Source organism: Etheostoma spectabile, chromosome 14, assembly GCF_008692095.1.
Source record: "Etheostoma spectabile isolate EspeVRDwgs_2016 chromosome 14, UIUC_Espe_1.0, whole genome shotgun sequence".
Lineage (NCBI taxonomy): Eukaryota > Metazoa > Chordata > Actinopteri > Perciformes > Percidae > Etheostoma > Etheostoma spectabile.
The window spans coordinates 22,026,248-22,044,307 of record NC_045746.1 but is presented as its reverse complement, the minus strand read 5'-3'; the positions used below and the strand labels follow the sequence as shown (position 1 = coordinate 22,044,307).

Here is an 18,060-nt window from a genome sequence, read left to right as displayed (position 1 = left end):
TTAGTCTTTTATTGTAATATAGGTTATTTGTCGGAGAATTCGAAAAGGTCAGAAAAAGTATAACTCAACAAAAACATCATATGATTTTAGAAATATGTAGTCACAATGTATTCAGCAATAACACCAGTATAAACAATGAACATGATGATGAGCAGAGATAAAGTATGTCAACAGTCGACACAAGACGCCGCAGTAACAGCAGAATGTGTTCGACGTGTTCCAGGAGAAAAACCTAAACAGCCAACAGACTAAAGAAGACAGACATCAACTGGTGTATAGAACTTTGGTTCGAGTAAGCTAGGTTAGCCTCTTAGTGTTTGTTTCTCAAATGTAGGCTAGTTTCAAATTCATGTTTTTTTTCCTGAAATAAACTGTCCTCATATTTTACCACCTTCCACTGCAAGGGACTTGCTTTTGTCTGACACAGTCATGATCAAATAGGACTCTGCCGCTTTCTTTCAACTTTCGGTACTGCCATGATGCCAGGCAAGGGGCACGGACGATGTTGTTCGTTGTGTTCAATTTTACATGGAATGTCAGAATTTCTGGGTTCCCAGACGGAAACTAGACATGTCTACGGGAAATGGCACGGTCGGAAAGTTATAACGTATGAAAGACCTTGACAAGGTTAAAAACTAAGGACATTTACTCATTTTGTTTTAGCACCTATAGCACATTGCGCCTCACCACAAGCCTGTAAACATAGACGCCTCCATGAAGAGAAGGGAGAGCACTGCAGCGCGTGGGAGCACTTTAAAACTTATTTTATACAGTCTATGTTTAAAACTCAGAAGAAAGTAGTAGTTTTTGTGATGCGTTTGGCTCGTAAAACTATTAATTTAGTTATTTATTTTTAAATCCAATTATTTAAAAATTAAATCGTGAACAGGGTAAATCGAGATTGCGATTTTGTAACGATTAGTCGCGCAGGCCTACCTCCACCTCAACTCCCTCTAGCAGGACTGGTCTTGGTCTTGGTCTAGACCTCCCAAAGTCAATGACTAGCTCATTCGTCTTATAGGTGTTGAGCTTTAGGCAGTTAGTGTGACACCAGAGAACAAATGCTAACAAAAGGAATTTCTATATTATTGTCAATGTCAACAAATCCCATGGAAAGACATGGCTGGAGCTCAGGATTCACATACTTTTCATACTCCAATCAGTCACCTGTGTCCTGTGTGGAGACATCTGCATTAATATATTTGTTCAATAATGCATTCATACTTTTCACTGTGGGTGGGTGTGTGGGTGGTGTGTGTGTGTGGGGTGGTGTGTGGTGGTGTGTGGTGTGTGTGTGTGTGTGTGTGTGTGTGTGTGGGTGTGTGTGTGTGGTGTGTGTGTGTGTGGTGTGTGTGTGTGGGCGCCAGTCATCATTCACAGGCCACTACATGCCTTTACAAAGATAAAAAATGTTCAGTGTTGATTGACATTGTCAGAGATGTATTCATTGAACCACATGTTGTAAACATGTCGCAGCTTGCAGTGGTGTTGAACTGGACAACGTTGTATTGAGAGTTGTTTCTAATATTTTGGCCACCCCATTTACACACATAAAAACGGCAGAATGTTAGAGAAACCTTTCACTAAACTGCACATACATGCACTGTACATCACCACCACCCACTACAACCGTAATGATAAACACAGAGTAACATCACCTTTCTGACAGTGTCAACAAAAACCGACAAATCATCATCTTTGTAAAAGTAGAATTCATGGCGGAGCTGTTGTACTGGAGTGCATTACATTGTACAGGTGTCCCTAATGAAGTGGCCAGTGAGTGTAGATGAGAGACTGCTGCCAAGCTGAAATTGTGAGCCATGGATGTGCTGTCAAAATTAACAATTTGGAGTGTTACAAACTACAAAACAAAAGTTTGTTTAAATGCTTTAGGCAATTATTTAATAAAACTGAAGCTAAATTTAAAATACCTTCAAAAATAGGAATACATTAAAACAAAAATAGCTTCCTGAAGTTTTAACATGCTTACAGTTTGTTTTCAGTTGTTGCAGACTGCTTACAGAGCCGGAGCACAGCCAAAGTTGCACACTTTTTAATTAATTAACTTCATTGGTTATCGGTCAAATAAAACACAGATACAGATGTTGTTCAAATTGCCAAATATGGGCCCTGATAATCGACCAAGCTAATAATTATTCAATCCCTAATTACCTTTATTCAGTCTTCATGCACACATTATTTTCATATTCACACAGCTAGATGCAGTTAGAACTAGTTCTTTGTTGTAGTTCTTTCTATTAAATCTCCATGCAGTTAAAAGTACTATTCTTGGTTCAGTCAACTCTACCTTGCCCCTTCCTTTTTTTCCTGCCAAGCTCGTCATTTCTGACAAGGATAATCTTTCCTTCAGGGATTATGAAGATATCCTGTAGTCATCACTTTTTGTCAGCTTAGTTCATATTAGCCAGCAACCCGTGGCTTAACGGTCTGAGCTTTGTATCTGAGTTCAAAAGGAACACCGAAGATTTGTGCCACGGTTCAGCCATAAGTCGGTTAAACCAGCATGGTGGTCTTTCACCACCCCCCCTGTTCCATGGTTCAAAGCCCAATCAGTGATGGTGAAGCCCACAACTATTCCAATAATACCTTTATTTAAGGAAATAATAAGTGGAGCTATATTGGAGCTAGCAGGACTTACTCCTGTGCCTGCCACATGCTGTGGAGGGAAGATGGAGGTACAAATAGGCAGGAGTTCTGTTCACATCTTGGGTTTTTAGATTTTGAGTAATTCTTCCGTTTTGAAGGTCAGGACAAATTCCAGCTGTGGCTTAATTTCTCCACAGGAATAATCAGAAGCTTGATTGGTGTATATTGCTCTTGAGGTTATCTCAAGAAGAAACCAGTGGCCTGTAAAAACCGAAGATAGACCCCACCAGCCTCTGAAGAGCAGAGTTCAAAATTTGTGATTCACTGTGACACACAGCAAATGGTTTCGTAATCAGAAAAGGACATGCACCCACCAAACAAAGTGTAGAGCTGAATAAACAACTCCATCTGCCCCAGTGTTTGCTTTCGTTGGGCGTCTGAATCCTCAGTGTGGCGCTAAGGGATGGGCATGCAGAACATTAAGCTTTCGATTTGTGAGTTTTTCCCCATTGCTCAAAAAGCCTGAAGGCTGGTTGACTGAATTAGGAGTTAGAGTGTTATCTCCCCAATGGAGGCAGAGTACTGATTGCTGCCCTCATTGGTAGTGAAGAGCATGTCTGCCTGGCGTAATAGCTGTCATAGAAACCGCGTCAGCCAAGTAATTGTTTAGGCAACCTCAGAAAATTAAGAAGACAACATTAAAATTATTTCGCTTGGCTTCTTGTTGCTTCTCTGGGGCTACATTTTCTTTTTTTTTAATCAAATGTTCAATTTGTGGTACTGCAGTGTCACAGTAGATACACAGCTTTGGACCAGAGTAGAAAAGGTCAATTTTGTACTTTTTGTCTTGGACTTGGTTCCCAGATTGTTAGGATAGCAAACCACATGGTTACATATACTTTACAATACATTCAACAATGTTGACATGGTATACAAAGGTGTCCACTAATTTGAATACTCTGAAGACAAGACATACAGCATACAAATGCTAGTATGTCTTCGGATGCTGATTGGTTTCAGTCTTGTTCCTACATTTCATAATAGCTGGCAAGGATAGCTCTGAGCAGGATAATGACAACAGCATTCCTTTTGTACTTTCAGTTAGAAACACAAAGGTGGAAGTCTAGCCACAAACAGGATCCAATGGAGACTATTTTTACTTTCTCATTGCCTTGTGTTGTTACCTCTGTTGGCAGTGAATGCAAAACAAACCTATGACAGAGCAAGCTAATGCAGTTATCTCTTCCCATTCAGGTTTGGTGATTGATGGATTATGTCAGCTCAGGACGGCTAAATGTTTCCTAAATGTTTGACTTCCGGGAAGAGGAAAACCTGCAGTTGAATAGTTGTACTTTCTGACTGGCAAATACTGTAACATGGGTTTTGTTTCCATTATTTCTAGCTAAAGCGCTTTAAAGTTTATTATCTGAAATCCAGTCTATTACTAAGTAGGTCTTATTTTTGTAGATGAGGCCATCATTTCTGAACTTAATAACTTTGTATGTACAATGTTAATTGCTGGGAGCTTAGATTTGGAATGAGGACACATTGCAAAAAAGAAGTCTGACTATGTAAGAAAGGTGAGCAGTCATATGGTTAGAGAGGTTGTTAAGGTTATTCCCCTTAAGGTTGACATATTTGGAAGGGAGAACAAAGGTGAACGGTGGTATTATCATTATTATTAATATTAATGTATTACCCAAATTGTTTGTTGAAATCATTCAGTTTACCACTTACTTTTGATCCACTTCCTATTTTATTTAGGGCGGCTGTGGCTCAGGTTGGTAAAGTGGTCGCCTACCAATCAAAAGGTTGGGGGTTCGATCCCTGGAGTATCATGTCAAAGTGTCCTTGGGCAAGACACTGAAACCTAAATTGCAAATTGGTGTGTTTATCTGATGATCAAGGCAGTACGTCAGCCTCGGCCGCAGTGTATGAATGTAGGTGAACGGTTCCTATATTATGTAAAAGTGCTTTGAGTAGTTAAGACTAGAAAAGCGCTATATAATTACTGTCCAGTTCCATTTGATCTACCGTACTTTCCGTACTTGTGTGCATTTTGTTGCACATTGTCAGTTTTATCTCCAAATAAAGTTGTTTAAAGTTGAGCTTGTGTACAACCTCCTTTCCTTGTCAAACCTCATTGTATCCATATCATTGTATTCACAGATGTTAACAAATTAACCTGGTGAGCACTTTGAAAACATGCAATATAAAATGACCAAACACCCTATGACAATCAGGGGGTCCTCTGTGGTGCACGGTACTTCCAAAACAGGCTAGGCCTATATTATGATCTGCCAATCAATCCAAGTACCTGCGCAACAATACTTTACAATCAAACATCCTGTATTCTCAGTGTTTCCCCCAGTGTTTGTAAGTCTAGAGGCCCACGGCCCTAAAAAAAAAAAGGTGAGCCCGCTTTACATGAGATTGAGGAATTTAAAAACCTGTTTTTTTACCCGGCAGATAGGGTCTAATGAGTTGCATTATGGGATATGTAGGATACATTGTTTTTGAAGGTCAGAATACCTTGCCTCTGCTGCTTTATATTTGGCCATTCTTTTCTTAAATGGAATCTCTCTCTCTCTCTCTCGCTCGCTCGCTCTATATCTATATATAAAATCCTATATCATTGGGATAGCCCATTAATTACTGAAAATGCATTTAAATAGCTGCCTAAATGGAATGATTACAATACTATTTTGAAAAGGATTAAAACATTTTGGAAATACTAACCCTTACAGAATAGATAACAGTAAATATGGGTTATAAACACCCCCCAAATGAGATTATGAGGTTTTTAATGAAGGATTTGCTACTGAACGCTATGAACAGTCAGCTCTTTGGCCTGTATTCCCTCTGCTTCTTAGAGGGCAGTGACAAACCATGATGCTCACTGTTTTTCCAGGGTGTTATGGCGTGGACGGCGAAAGCGACTCAATCATGAGCTCGGCCTCGGAGAATTCGACAGAGCCTTGGTTCTGTGACGCCTGTAAGAACGGAGTGACTCCCAGCTGTGAGCTGTGCCCCAACCAGGATGGCATCTTCAAAGAGACGGACGCTGGGAGGTGGGATACACTAACACACTGACCCCGCTCGTCAGCGAGAGGAACATGTTCAGAAACAAACGATGACCAATGACCTTAGCTGGTGATATATTTACAATCTAAATTGGACAAATATTCAGCAGTGGAGAGAAAAGGGAAGTTGGATTAAGGAAGAGAGAGAGAGAACTGGCAAGAGGAATGAGAGAAGAGGATGAAGGGAGGAGACGAGATAGAGGAAGAAAAGGAGTGAGAGAAAAGAGTGTGTTATGTGAAGCGTGGAGACTTCAGCCACGTTATCGCTGATAGTGCTCCTCAGCCAGGCTGCACCCGAATTTACTACTTCACTAGAGCATGAAAAACACAGCAAATTAAACTGTGAAGCGGTTGCTTGCTAGAGATGGATATCTTTATATTGGACTTCGGATTCTCTTCTCTAAAGTCCGCATTTGAAATTGTGTCACACCAAACCATAGCTAGAGTCTGGGGCTACATAAATCTATGAATCCATTTCTTTTTGAAGTGTCTGAGCAACTCACTGGAGCCAATTTCATGATATGAAGTTTCTTATTGTATGCAGTAATTCACCACACCAAATACAAAATAACCACAGCCATAGATTTTAATCAGTTTGATTGCATTGCTTGAACCTAAGTGACCGGAAATCAATACATTTAAAAAACAAATAAAAAAGTCAAAAAATAAATAAAAAACTCACTTTTCACCAGGAAACTGTTCTGGCTTTCTTCCAACAAACCAGCCAGCCAATCAGCCAATTAGTTTTTCTTGCTCTTCACTTTCAGATGGGTGCATGTGGTGTGTGCGCTTTACGTTCCCGGTGTTGCATTTGGAGACATCGATAAACTGCGACCAGTGACGCTCACAGAGATGAATTATTCAAAATACGGGGCCAAGGCAAGTATTCTTTTTACATATTGATGTTGGATTATAAGTTCATGTTGATTTAGGTTTTACTCACATCTTGAACATCCTGCAGGAGACTTTTTATTTTATTTTTTTTTTTTTTTTAAAGATGTTTTTCCTAATTTGAACTGAATATCCATATATATTGAACATATATTGTTCAATATTGTTTTACTCCTGCGTATTGTCCACAAGAACATTTCAATTTGCTAAAGGAAAAGCATTGTTCATCTATTTTTAATTATTATTACTAAGGGATATGTGGGAGAGTTGAACACAGATGTAAAACAATAGATGTGTCATGACGTCATAACTTATGGAATAACTCTCCACCATTTTACCTGGGTACTGTTGACAATTGCCACACTGCAGCACCTGTTGCTTTACCTAAAGGGCCATAGTGACTAGGGAGGCTGGATTCACCTCCCACACGTCAGTATAGAGTAGGTGAGACATTTTATTTGTTTTACATATAGGTCAACTAAATGGCAGAAACGTCAGGGAACTACGTAACTTTAAGGCTGATTTCATAGCCATGTTATCTGGTTTCCCTTGTTGATTGACAAATAGATTACCACCACCTGCTGGTATGGAGTTATTTCCTCTCACGCAGGCGCAGGACGTAGGTGGTACTTGTCCGATGTGAGGCAACGCCACAGTCAGCCTTCTTTGCAAATGTGTGTCAGGGCCTTTAGCCATAAAGTCAAAGTAACTGCTCGCGCTCAACAGCATTGATTTGTTGGTAAAACAGATAATTTATGACCAGCAAACATTGTTTTGTCAGCTGCGCTAACTTAGCTCAAACATAAGGTTTAGTTAACATTATAACAAAGTTATTGTTTTAACTCTAACGTTGACATTTGACCGCTAAGCAGCTGAATCCATGCCAATCAAGCGTAAACTTAGAACGTGTTCACAAAGAGCAGTGCTTGTCTTCACTCCTCAATCCCGTTTCATAATGTCTCAAGACAGATCCAGCCAGCTGCGTTACAATCGACACAGAGAGGGATTCCCAGGCAAATCAGCCCAACAGTAACCTGGAACTCTAATGTCAGCAGAGCACACAATCCGCAGAGGGGTCGCATTTAACGTGATGCTTACTAATCTAACGTTAGCTAACCCAAAGTTAGCCGCCTTCTGCAATCAGTCATTGTAAATCAACATCACTTGTTGTCAGCTTACTTCATGCTATTACACAATTCCATGTCCATGTCCAACAGAATTCCATGTCACATCAGTTGTTTTATATCTATGGAGTTGAAGTTGAAGCACTTGTTAAAGAGACAGCGCATTGAAAGAGTTTGACGTGTCAGTTGAAGTGCGAGGATTAAAAGGAGTTAAGGCGTCAGTTGGCAGTGTTGGCAAGCAAAGAAATTAGACAGCAATGAGCAGAAGTCTCAGGTGAAGGGAAAGCGCTAAAAACAATTGAACTCCCTAAATGCAGTGGAGCTCTTGTTTGAAGAATGAGATGAAGTTTAACCATCAGGTAAAGAGCAAAAGATAAAAGCAGATGAACTGTCATTTCACCTCTGAAATGTCAGTTAAAGTGGAGCGCTGGAGATAGTTTGCAGTTTTGACAGTAGTTGATATCAGTAAATGCAATAGTAACACTTATGTAGCACTTTAAAAAACACACACTTACAAAGTGCTTCACACACATGTGCAATACATATGAAGAAATAAATAACAATAAACATGACAAAAGTCAGGAAACTCCTCTCTGGAAAGGCTCCTCTATAGACATTTTAAAAACAAATATGAGTTCCATAAGTACAAATTACATTTCAAATACAGCATAATGGGCGTGCAGGCCTCTACACAAAGACAAATGTATAAAGGTGGGTTTTTAAAAGACGCTTAAAATGGTCCAGAGATTGAGCAGACCTGACAGACTGAGGGAGAAGATTCCAAAGGGTTGGAGCTAAAATGCCAAAGACCCGCGTGGCGATGGGCTAACCGAAGGTCACCGTCTGTTCACATTCCTTGTTGTAGCTGCAACATGAAGTCTCTCCTGTTGGATTCTGTTGCATTTAGGAGTGCAGTTTCTGTGAGGACGCCCGCTTCGCCAGGACAGGTGTGTGCATCAGCTGTGATGCAGGAATGTGCCGCTCCTATTTCCATGTCACCTGTGCACAGCGGGAGGGGCTCCTGTCAGAGGCCGCAGCAGAGGAGGTAAGTGGTAATTAAGCTTCTGGTAAAGTCATTGGTAAATTTACATCTAATTTCAGGGCAACAAATCAAAAAATGTTTTTTTGTAAATGGACTATTGATATAGTGCTTTTCTTTTCTTCTTAACAACTACTCACAGCTCTTTTACATAGTACAGGAACCATTCACACAAATTCACACCCTGTGGTTGAGGCTGCCTTACAAGGTGCCAGCTGCTCGTCAGATAAACACTCACACACATTCACACTCCAATAATGGAACAGCATAGGGAGCCATTCGAGGTTCAGTAAACAGTGGCCCAAGGGCACTTCGACATGAGACTGCTCAGCATACAGTAAACACACTGAGTCTGTGAGACCTTATTTGACAGAAATATGTGCATTTTACTGTTATAACTTACAATTTGAAAAACAAAAGTATATTGTGCTTGATCACACACTGTATGCTCAGGTATACACCCTGACTCTGCAGATAAAACTAACATTAGCTCTCAAGTTCATCTTGTTGTTTTGTTGTTGTTTTTAACATTTAACATTTTTAACATTGTTTGGTAAATTTCTCTGAAACGCATTTAGAGAGAATTTGAATTGCCACTTTACATCATTTTTTGGGGGGAGGGAAAAAAATTCCTCTATGCAGGAAAAACCCTGTGGTTTAAATGTTGGTGTGCCTAGCCGTCAGATAGATAAAACTACTTTTTATGTTGTGCTTTATAATCTTTCTCTTAGTTTCAAATTTTTTCCCCTGTTTATTTACAAAGAAGTTGTTGTATATACCATCATCTAAAATATCCATGTACCAATTACGTAATCCAAAGTGAAGCAGAAAACATAATTGTATTATATTATCACTAGTTATTAATATTAATCAGTTATGGATCACATTAAGTAGGTCAGTGGCTGGGAAAAACTGCTTTCTGTATTTCTCCTCCTGTGACAGAGTGAGGAATGGGGTGGACTGGGTTGTAAAAATGGCCAATGTGGTTAAAGCTGTAAACAATAATGTCCCCATTATTTACTAATCACACCCGTTGATGCATGTGTGTGTTTTGGTTCCATCCAGGATATTGCCGATCCATTTTTTGCGTACTGCAAACAGCACGCAGACCGCTTTGACAGGAAGTGGAAAAGGAAGAATTATCTGGCCCTCCAGTCCTACTGTAAGGTCTCTGTGCAGGAGAGAGAGAAACAGCTTACTCCTGAAGCTCAGGTAAAGTTCATTCATTCAGATCAGCGTGTTGCACGTGTGCATGTGTGTTTGTACCTCTCTATTCCATTCACCCTTTCCTTTTTGTCATTAAAGGTTTTATTTCTTCATACACACATAAACATCGAGCACACACTGAACCCAACGTCAATAGACAGTATATTCTGCACACCACCCCATATACAAAGGCCTCCTGCAAATCAACATTTCCTTTTTTGAAAATATACATTCAGTACCATGTCTATACATTTTTTCATATGCTCTATCTGCAAAAAAATCCGTTCCCAGATCTTCCTAAAATGTTCTTCTTCGTTGTTAATTCTGACCAACATTCGTTCATATGATGCAACTCCTGACATTTCTTTCCGTTTTTTAACAAACTCAGCAACTATACTCTTCCATACTCTGAGAATGGTTCGAGCAGCTGTGACCATCCCAACTTTTAACAGCCTTTTTAACACTTTCTTTCTTTTTCTTATGTTAAACAACTATTTGTGTATATTTCATTCTTTATTGTTTATATCATATTCATGTTTGTTTGTTATGTATGCACCAATCAAGTGTAAGTGTGACTTAAGCGTGATCTACATTACATGTCATTTAGCTGACGCTTTTAACCAAAGTGACTTACAATTGCAAAGGTCACTCACTTCTGGAGCAACTAGGGGTTAAGTGTCTTGCACAGGAACACGTTGGTTGATGTGTTGGAATGGGAATCAAACCCAGGTCTCCTACACCAAAGGCGTGTGTCATATCTACTGCGCCATCACCACCCCACAATGCTTCTTTGTTTAATCTACGCTGTGGCAACATACGTAGGTACGTGGAGACACGGACCCTATGCCATAGCCTGGCATGCACCTCTTGTGTAACTACATGTAACTACACATTGCGGTGAGGGTATACTATTGCACGGTGAGGTACGTCGCTTGGTGAGATTCTCTCACCATGACTCTAGAGTCCGTACTCGCTCTGAAGCTTTTCACTGTCACTCGCTCTACCACACACTCCACGCACGCACACACACATGCCGACCCTGCTATTCTCTTAAAGAGATCGACGCACCCACCAGTGCACAAGTATAAATTTCAGGCCACTTACATAGGCTATGGCGAAAGCTCTGCATCGAGCTTCTGCAAAACCGTCAATCACACCTTTTTATGTTTAATTCAATGTTCAGTGTGTTCAATAAAAGAACACTTGAAATGATTGCCTTTCCTTTGTTTTAACTTAAATGTGTTGTATTTTTGCAGCATACTGAAAGCAGCAGAAACGCAGAACTTATTACATTTTAATATCTGTTTGTGTTTATGGCAAGTTATATTACTATATTCAACATCACATATGTTATCACATATTGCATATTTTCCTCATATTGTGCAGCCCTTATTTACGTGATATGCATGTAGTAATAGGAATATAAATATATATATATATATATATATATATATATAATAAATATTTTTTTATATAATAAAAGTATTAATTAGTTGATTCTGTGGGAAGTATGTGAACATGTGTGGATCCCACCCGCAGGCCCGAATCACTACCCGCCTGCAGCAGTACAGGGCCAAAGCAGAGCTGTCCAGGAACACTCGGCCTCAGGCGTGGGTGCCCCGGGAGAAGCTGCCGCGACCTCTGACCTCCAGTGCCTCAGCCATCAGGAAGCTGATGAGAAAGGCAGAACTGATGGGCATCAGCACCGACATTTTCCCCGTGGACACGTCTGACGCCAACGCCAGCTTGGACGGACGCAGGAAACACAAGCAGCCCGCTCTCACAGCAGACTTCGTCAACTACTACCTGGGTGAGGAAACTCCTATTCCGCTCCAGTCACGGCAATGGTGTTGCTTTTATTTTTTATTGAACCTTTATTTACACGGGTAATGTCAGTGAGACCCAGGGTCTGATTCTCAAGAGAGACCTGTTAGGGACAATAAACAACATCAGTTCCAGACAGACAAACAGATTACAATAGTTTACACAGGATGCATTAAACCAAAAGCCTACGGAGCCCCTCAGGGGTCATTGGTAGAAAAACACATTTGGCATGGGAATCCATGTGCACATGAATACGTTTTTGGCTCACAACAAGGGGTCATACTCCACCCACCATTACACCATTCTTAAGGTCCCTTAAGTATGCGTTTTTATAGTACTATTCCCCCATACCACTACAAATCTAAGTGCTGTGGACCAGTGTACTCTTGACTGACTACCTGGTCATTGGAGGTGCCCGTGGAGTACAACATCTCCATGCTAAAGTAGAAGTTCAAGTTATTGTCAAAGCATAAGCTGTCAAAGTATCATTTCAAATGATTTAATAAAATTATGTATACAAGTAAGTATGTTGCCTGTGAACTCAACATAAATGTGTTAAGTACACCCATTCCTTGTGTGTTCTTTCTCAAACAAGGAATGGGTATTTGGGTAATAGTTGGACGTAATTCGTAACCATAGCAACCAGATTGCAGCTGATGTTACAGCATCTTGATGTTAAGCACTTCATTTGATGAATTTTTTATTTACCACAAATGAGACAACAATTAGCTCAAAACTCTCCCCCCGCCCCCCCTTTACTGTCTCCATGGCGAGGCGGCTGTCTGGCTGCTGCAGCAAAGAGGAGTGCTACATGGCAGCTATAGAGCAGCGCAGGACAGATAGACATGTTGCCGAGGTCCGCCGTTTGAATTGGGGATTGAATCAGTCAATTTAGTTTGATCGACTCAAGTAAATCAGGACGGTTTGGAGATCGCTTCAGATCCCAGCACCGACACCGCGCCAGGGTGCACTGTGATTCTTTCTCTTTTAATGAGAAGGTTTCTCTTGTTGATGCATGGGGATGCATGGGTTCTGCGTGTCTGGCTTGGAACTTGTGCGCTCCGTGGTAGGTCTGGGAATCACAGAGTACCATACCATACACAGTACATGGCTCACAATATAATCCCAAAATATCACCATACAGCATTGTTGCTATTGCTAGACGATCCTATAATGAGACATCACGATATTGGTCGAACTATGAATAGAAAATGCCCATAAAAAGTTAAAGTGCAGCTTTTCTCTCTTTATTAATTGCAAGTCCAAACTATTAGAAAATGGCTCCACCTCGAGCAGCTATGAAGAAGGAACACAGGGAGCAGGGGAATCTGCTCAGTACCGTGGCCGACGGTCAAACACACTGCACCTTTATGACCCCGAAACCAAATGCAAAAGAAAAATCAGCATCCATATTACACAACAAAGTTCTCCAGGTCCATGTTAGTGGACGGGGCATGGGCCACACCAAAAATCAAAGGACACGTCAAATAAATTTGTCCTAAAGAGGTTTCTGTCATTTTAGGTATTTCTGATCACGCTGATGGTTTTCTTAAGTGTAAATTTCTCTGATAAGTTTGGTTTTTGTTATTTAATGCTATAAAAACGGGGTCAAACGTCATGATTGACCGCTGTGATTGACTCCCAGCACCCTGGGCGCTCCTGTTTGAGCGACTCGTGATTGAAGGCTATAAATAATATATTTAATTATATTATACATAATTTACCGACACTACCAACAATGGCAATGGGTGTATCTGCGTTTGCAGATGCTAAAACCCATCTGCATCAAGTTATGAGAATTTTGATGGGACCATCTCAATTGAAATATCAGAGATGCATCTATGCCAGAGTGGACCTTCTGCAGCTACAAGCTCGCCAGTCAATAACACCAGGCCAACTGGATCTCATACCGAAAATCCTGTTGAGGAAAAGGATACGGAGGAAACAAGGGTCACAAGGAGGAATTAGGAGAAGAAGACGAGGAAGTAAGCTTCCATTTCCTGCTTTCACTTTGTCAAATGTGCAATCCATGCACATAAGACGGTTGAACCTTTTGTTGTGGGAGGTCTGGGTTCGATTCCCACTGTAACACATTAACCAATGTGTCCCTGAGCAAGACACTTAATCCCTAGTTGCTCCAGAAGTGTGTGACCTCTGACGTTCAGTACAGGTCAAAAGTTTGGAACCCCCTTCTCATTCAATGCGTTTTCTTTATTTTCATGACTATTCATGACAACCTATAGAACTGGTCCCATGTAGAAACTTAAGGTCCCTTATTCTAAAATATAAAATTTCCATAACTTCCTTGATTATAAAGTAAGTCGATATGCTATATAAATACTGTGAAAGTATTAAAAGGCTCAATCCACAGAGAAATGCAAACAGCCCGCATTCCCAGAAACTGTGCCTTTTAAATGAGCCATCTGGACCTCCGCAGGTTGTGGTGTCACAGTTATACTAAATATACAGTATATAGCAATTGTAAGTCGCTTTGGATAAAAGCGTCAGCTAAATGACATGTAATTTAATGAAATTGCATAACGTCTTAATGGGTTTTCATTAATTTGCTATGATCGGGAAACGGGGGCGGTATTTGCATAGCTGTTAATGACAGGTGGGCAACAAACTACACTGTTCGTAAGAGGCACTGCTCTCGCCACTATGAAATTATGGTGGTGTTGCAGAATGCTAGAACAATGCCATCTCCAGGGCATTTGATCAGCCCGTGTTTTTGCTTGGGCAACAGCTGTGACCTCACCCCATTTCTCCCCCAATTAGAGCAGTATGTCACATCAGCTTTTAATGTTTTTATGTTTTTGATTTATGCTTTCGAAACATTCCAGGTGCATATGTATCCAAGGCCCATCCTGCCCTTGGTCTGTCAGATCATAATGTGATATTACTACTGCCTCAATTAAAATTAAAAAACACCAAACTATTCAAGTCTGGAATACTGAATCTGTAGAAAGGCTGAGGGGGTGCTTTGAGCTCACAGACTGGGAAATGTTCTTTGAGGCCTGCAATGGGGACTTGAACACACTTAATGAGTCCATCTGCTCTTATGTATCATTCTGTGCAGACAGTGTCAGTCCATCTAAACAAGTCAAGCTCTTTGGTAATAACAAGCCTTGGATTAAAAAAAGAGATCAAACACGGTCTACATTTGAAGAAATTAGCTTTTATTCAAGGAGACAAACAACTTGTCCAAGATCTCAGAAAAGAGCTAAAGCAAAAGATCAAGCTTAATTACAAGAACACAACGGAGGATAGGTTCACTAGGGGAGATGTGAGTGATGCCTGGAAGTGTCTTAACACCATGATGGGCAGGACTCAGAATGCTGGCACGATCCAATGCCCAGATCTTGCTGTTTTGCAGAGTAGCCGAATACTTTCTATGCCAGGTTCAACAATGCAGATCCTACTGAGGGTTGGATCCACACACAACATGAGCCATTGCTCTGAATCCATCTGTGTGGAGGAGAAGAGGGTTGCCTCCATCTTTACCTGTCTCCATTCTAAAACTAAGCCAAAGTTCCTGGCCCAAATGGACTAATGGAACGCATCTTAAAGGAGTGTGCACCTCATCTAGCTGATGTTTTCTAGCTGTTCCTTCCGTAGAAGGAAACCACCTTCATGCCTGTTCCCAAGCGACCCAACGTCAAAGCAATGAAGGATTTCAGACCCATGGCGCTTACCGCCATCCTCTGCAAATGCATGGAGAGAAATGTTGCAGGTGAACTCATCACCATGCTCGGAGAGTTTGGACCCATTACAGTTTGCTTATAAATCAAAGCGAGGTGTAGAGGATGCCAGCCTGACTCTTCTGGACACTGTAACAAGACACCTTGACTCTCCCAACTCTGTAATCAGGATCTTATTTATGGATGTCTCTTCTGCATTCAGTACAGCAAGCATCAACACTCTTATGCACCGCCTCCAACCGCTGCAAGTAAACCCAACTCTGACAATTGAATTGAATTGAATTGACACTCTGGAGGATGGTTGTTTTTAAAGGACAGACCACAGCATGTGAGGGTTAATGAATTTAAGTCCACCAACACTATTTTAAACACCGGAGTGCCCCAGGGCTGTGTTGTCACTTGTCCTATTCTCCATCTCTATAAATGAGATCACCTGCAGCAGCAACGGACTCAAGCTATTTAAGTACGCGGATGACATGGCATTGGTGGCCATCACTGATGACAACTCCCAGGCCACTTACAAGCAGTACGTCAACACAATGGCACTTTGTTCAAGAGAAGCTCACAGGAGCTTAACACCACCAAGACCAAGGAACTGTGTTTCCATAGGGGCCGACTGCTTAATACGCCTCACCCACTATCCACACCAGACCGTCCTCATACCTTTACCCTGCATGTTGACACAATTTACAAAAAGTCTCCTCAGAAGGCTTAAATGATTTGAAGTAAGTAAGGTCATTCTATCCCGAGTATACCAGTCACAGTCTGTCATCGCTTTCAACATCACATCTAGGTTCAGCTTCCTACCAAACAAATGTAAATGGACTGTTTTTATATAGTGCTCTCCTAGTGCAACTCATAGCGCTTTTTACATAGTACAGAAACCATTCACACACATTCATACACTGCAGCCGAGGCTGCCGAACAAGGTGCCACCTGCTCATCAGATAAACACTCACACACATTTACACTCCGATGGCGCAGCATCGGGGGCAACTTGGGGTTCAGTGTCTTGCCCAAGGACACTTTGACATGGAACTGCAGGGCCAGGGATCAAACTACCAACCTTCCACTCTACCACTGAGCCACAGCTGCCCCAGATGCAAGAGAAAGCTGGCTAGGATAGCCAGGCAAGCCGTTAAGCCGTCATAGGCATTCCACAAAAAACATATTAGACAATAAAGCTTTTTGAATCTTGAATCTTTGATTGGTAGTGCAGGTGTGTGGGCGGGACTTGGATACCCTGTTAGAGGCCGGTGCTACCGGGTGCGGTGCAAACAAACCTCCAAACATCCTGTCCTGCGGTGCGCTGTGGCCTAACGAGACAGTAAAGAAAAGAGTGAGTGAGAGAGACAGTTGGTCTGTTGGCTGGACACACAATTGCCAGTATAAAGATAACACAACACACTAAAGTGGAATGACCTGAAAAATAAAATGAAGACCCCAGCAATAAGTTACTGTAAGCTAGCTAACGACACCTAATGTTAGCTAACTGCTCTAAGCGATGTTGGATTGATGTCCCTTCTTGTTGATGTTTGAAGTATTGTCAGACAAAATGGAGGCTAGCTCACCCCTCCCTCCCTCCTCATCCCGTCACCTCTCCCTCCCTTCTGCTTACTAACCAACAAAACACTTTCTAACCACTCAGCGCTTTTATTCTTTCAGAATTAAGGCAGAGCATTTCTTAAAGGTCCCATGGCATGACAATTTCACTTTAAGGTTTTTTAACATTACTATGTGTTTCTCCCAGCCTGCCTATGGTCCCCCATTGGCTAGAAATGGAGATAGGTGTAAACCGAGCCCTGGGTATCCTGCTCTGCCTTAGAGAAAATGAAAGCTCAGATGGGCAGATCTGGAATCTTGCTCATTATGAGGTAATCAGATACAGTATTAGGGGACCACGAAGGTCTATATAAAAGAGACTTCAGAAACAGTATTAGGGGACCACTGAGGTCTATATAAAGAGACTTCAGAAACAGTATTAGGGGACCACTAAGGTCTATATAAAAGAGACTTCAGATACAGTATTAGGGGACCACTGAGGTCTATATAAAAGAGACTTCAGATACAGTATTAGGGGACCACTAAGGCCTATATAAAAGTGACTTTAGATACAGTATTAGGAGACCACTAAGGTCTATATAAAGAGACTTCAGATACAGTATTAGGGACCACTAAGGTCTATATAAAGAGACTTCAGATACAGTATTAGGGACCACGAAGGCCTATATAAAAGCATCTAAAAAGCACCATGTCATGGGACTTTTAAAAGAAAGAAGCAAATGCACAGGTGTAAATGCCATTTTAAATGTAGTTATTGTATACAATACACACAAAATATCTAGAGCAGTCAGCTTGTATTTAAAAAAAAAACAGCAGGGACACAAGCAGCACTGTTTTCATTTCCTCCTCTATTCTCCTTTACAGCTGCCAGAAGATGAGCACTGGGCTTAAAACGTGATGCTTATCTGTATGTTTGCTCTTGTGGTTGTCTTGTGCTCCATGCACTTCCATTTATAGATATGCAGTTAAAGCATCAATGACATTTTAGGAAACTTCTAATCTTTTATAATCTTATTTTTTAG

General features: G+C 41.1%; 1 protein-coding gene across 5 annotated transcripts in view; it reads left to right on the top strand.

Moving 5' to 3' along the window:
• The window catches only part of phf14 (PHD finger protein 14), a 102,728-nt gene that overhangs the window by 13,469 nt on the left and 71,199 nt on the right, over positions 1-18,060 (top strand). For all 5 annotated transcript variants that reach the window (XR_004334933.1, XM_032535293.1, XM_032535294.1 and 2 more), the window contains exons 5-9: positions 5,519-5,678; positions 6,458-6,569; positions 8,613-8,750; positions 9,810-9,956; positions 11,490-11,760. Coding sequence is in view for 4 of the 5 variants with exons in the window: in XM_032535293.1 (XP_032391184.1) it covers positions 5,519-5,678; positions 6,458-6,569; positions 8,613-8,750; positions 9,810-9,956; positions 11,490-11,760 (828 nt within the window). In the remaining variant the exon portion in view is untranslated. The remainder of the gene's footprint in view (positions 1-5,518; positions 5,679-6,457; positions 6,570-8,612; positions 8,751-9,809; positions 9,957-11,489; positions 11,761-18,060) is intronic.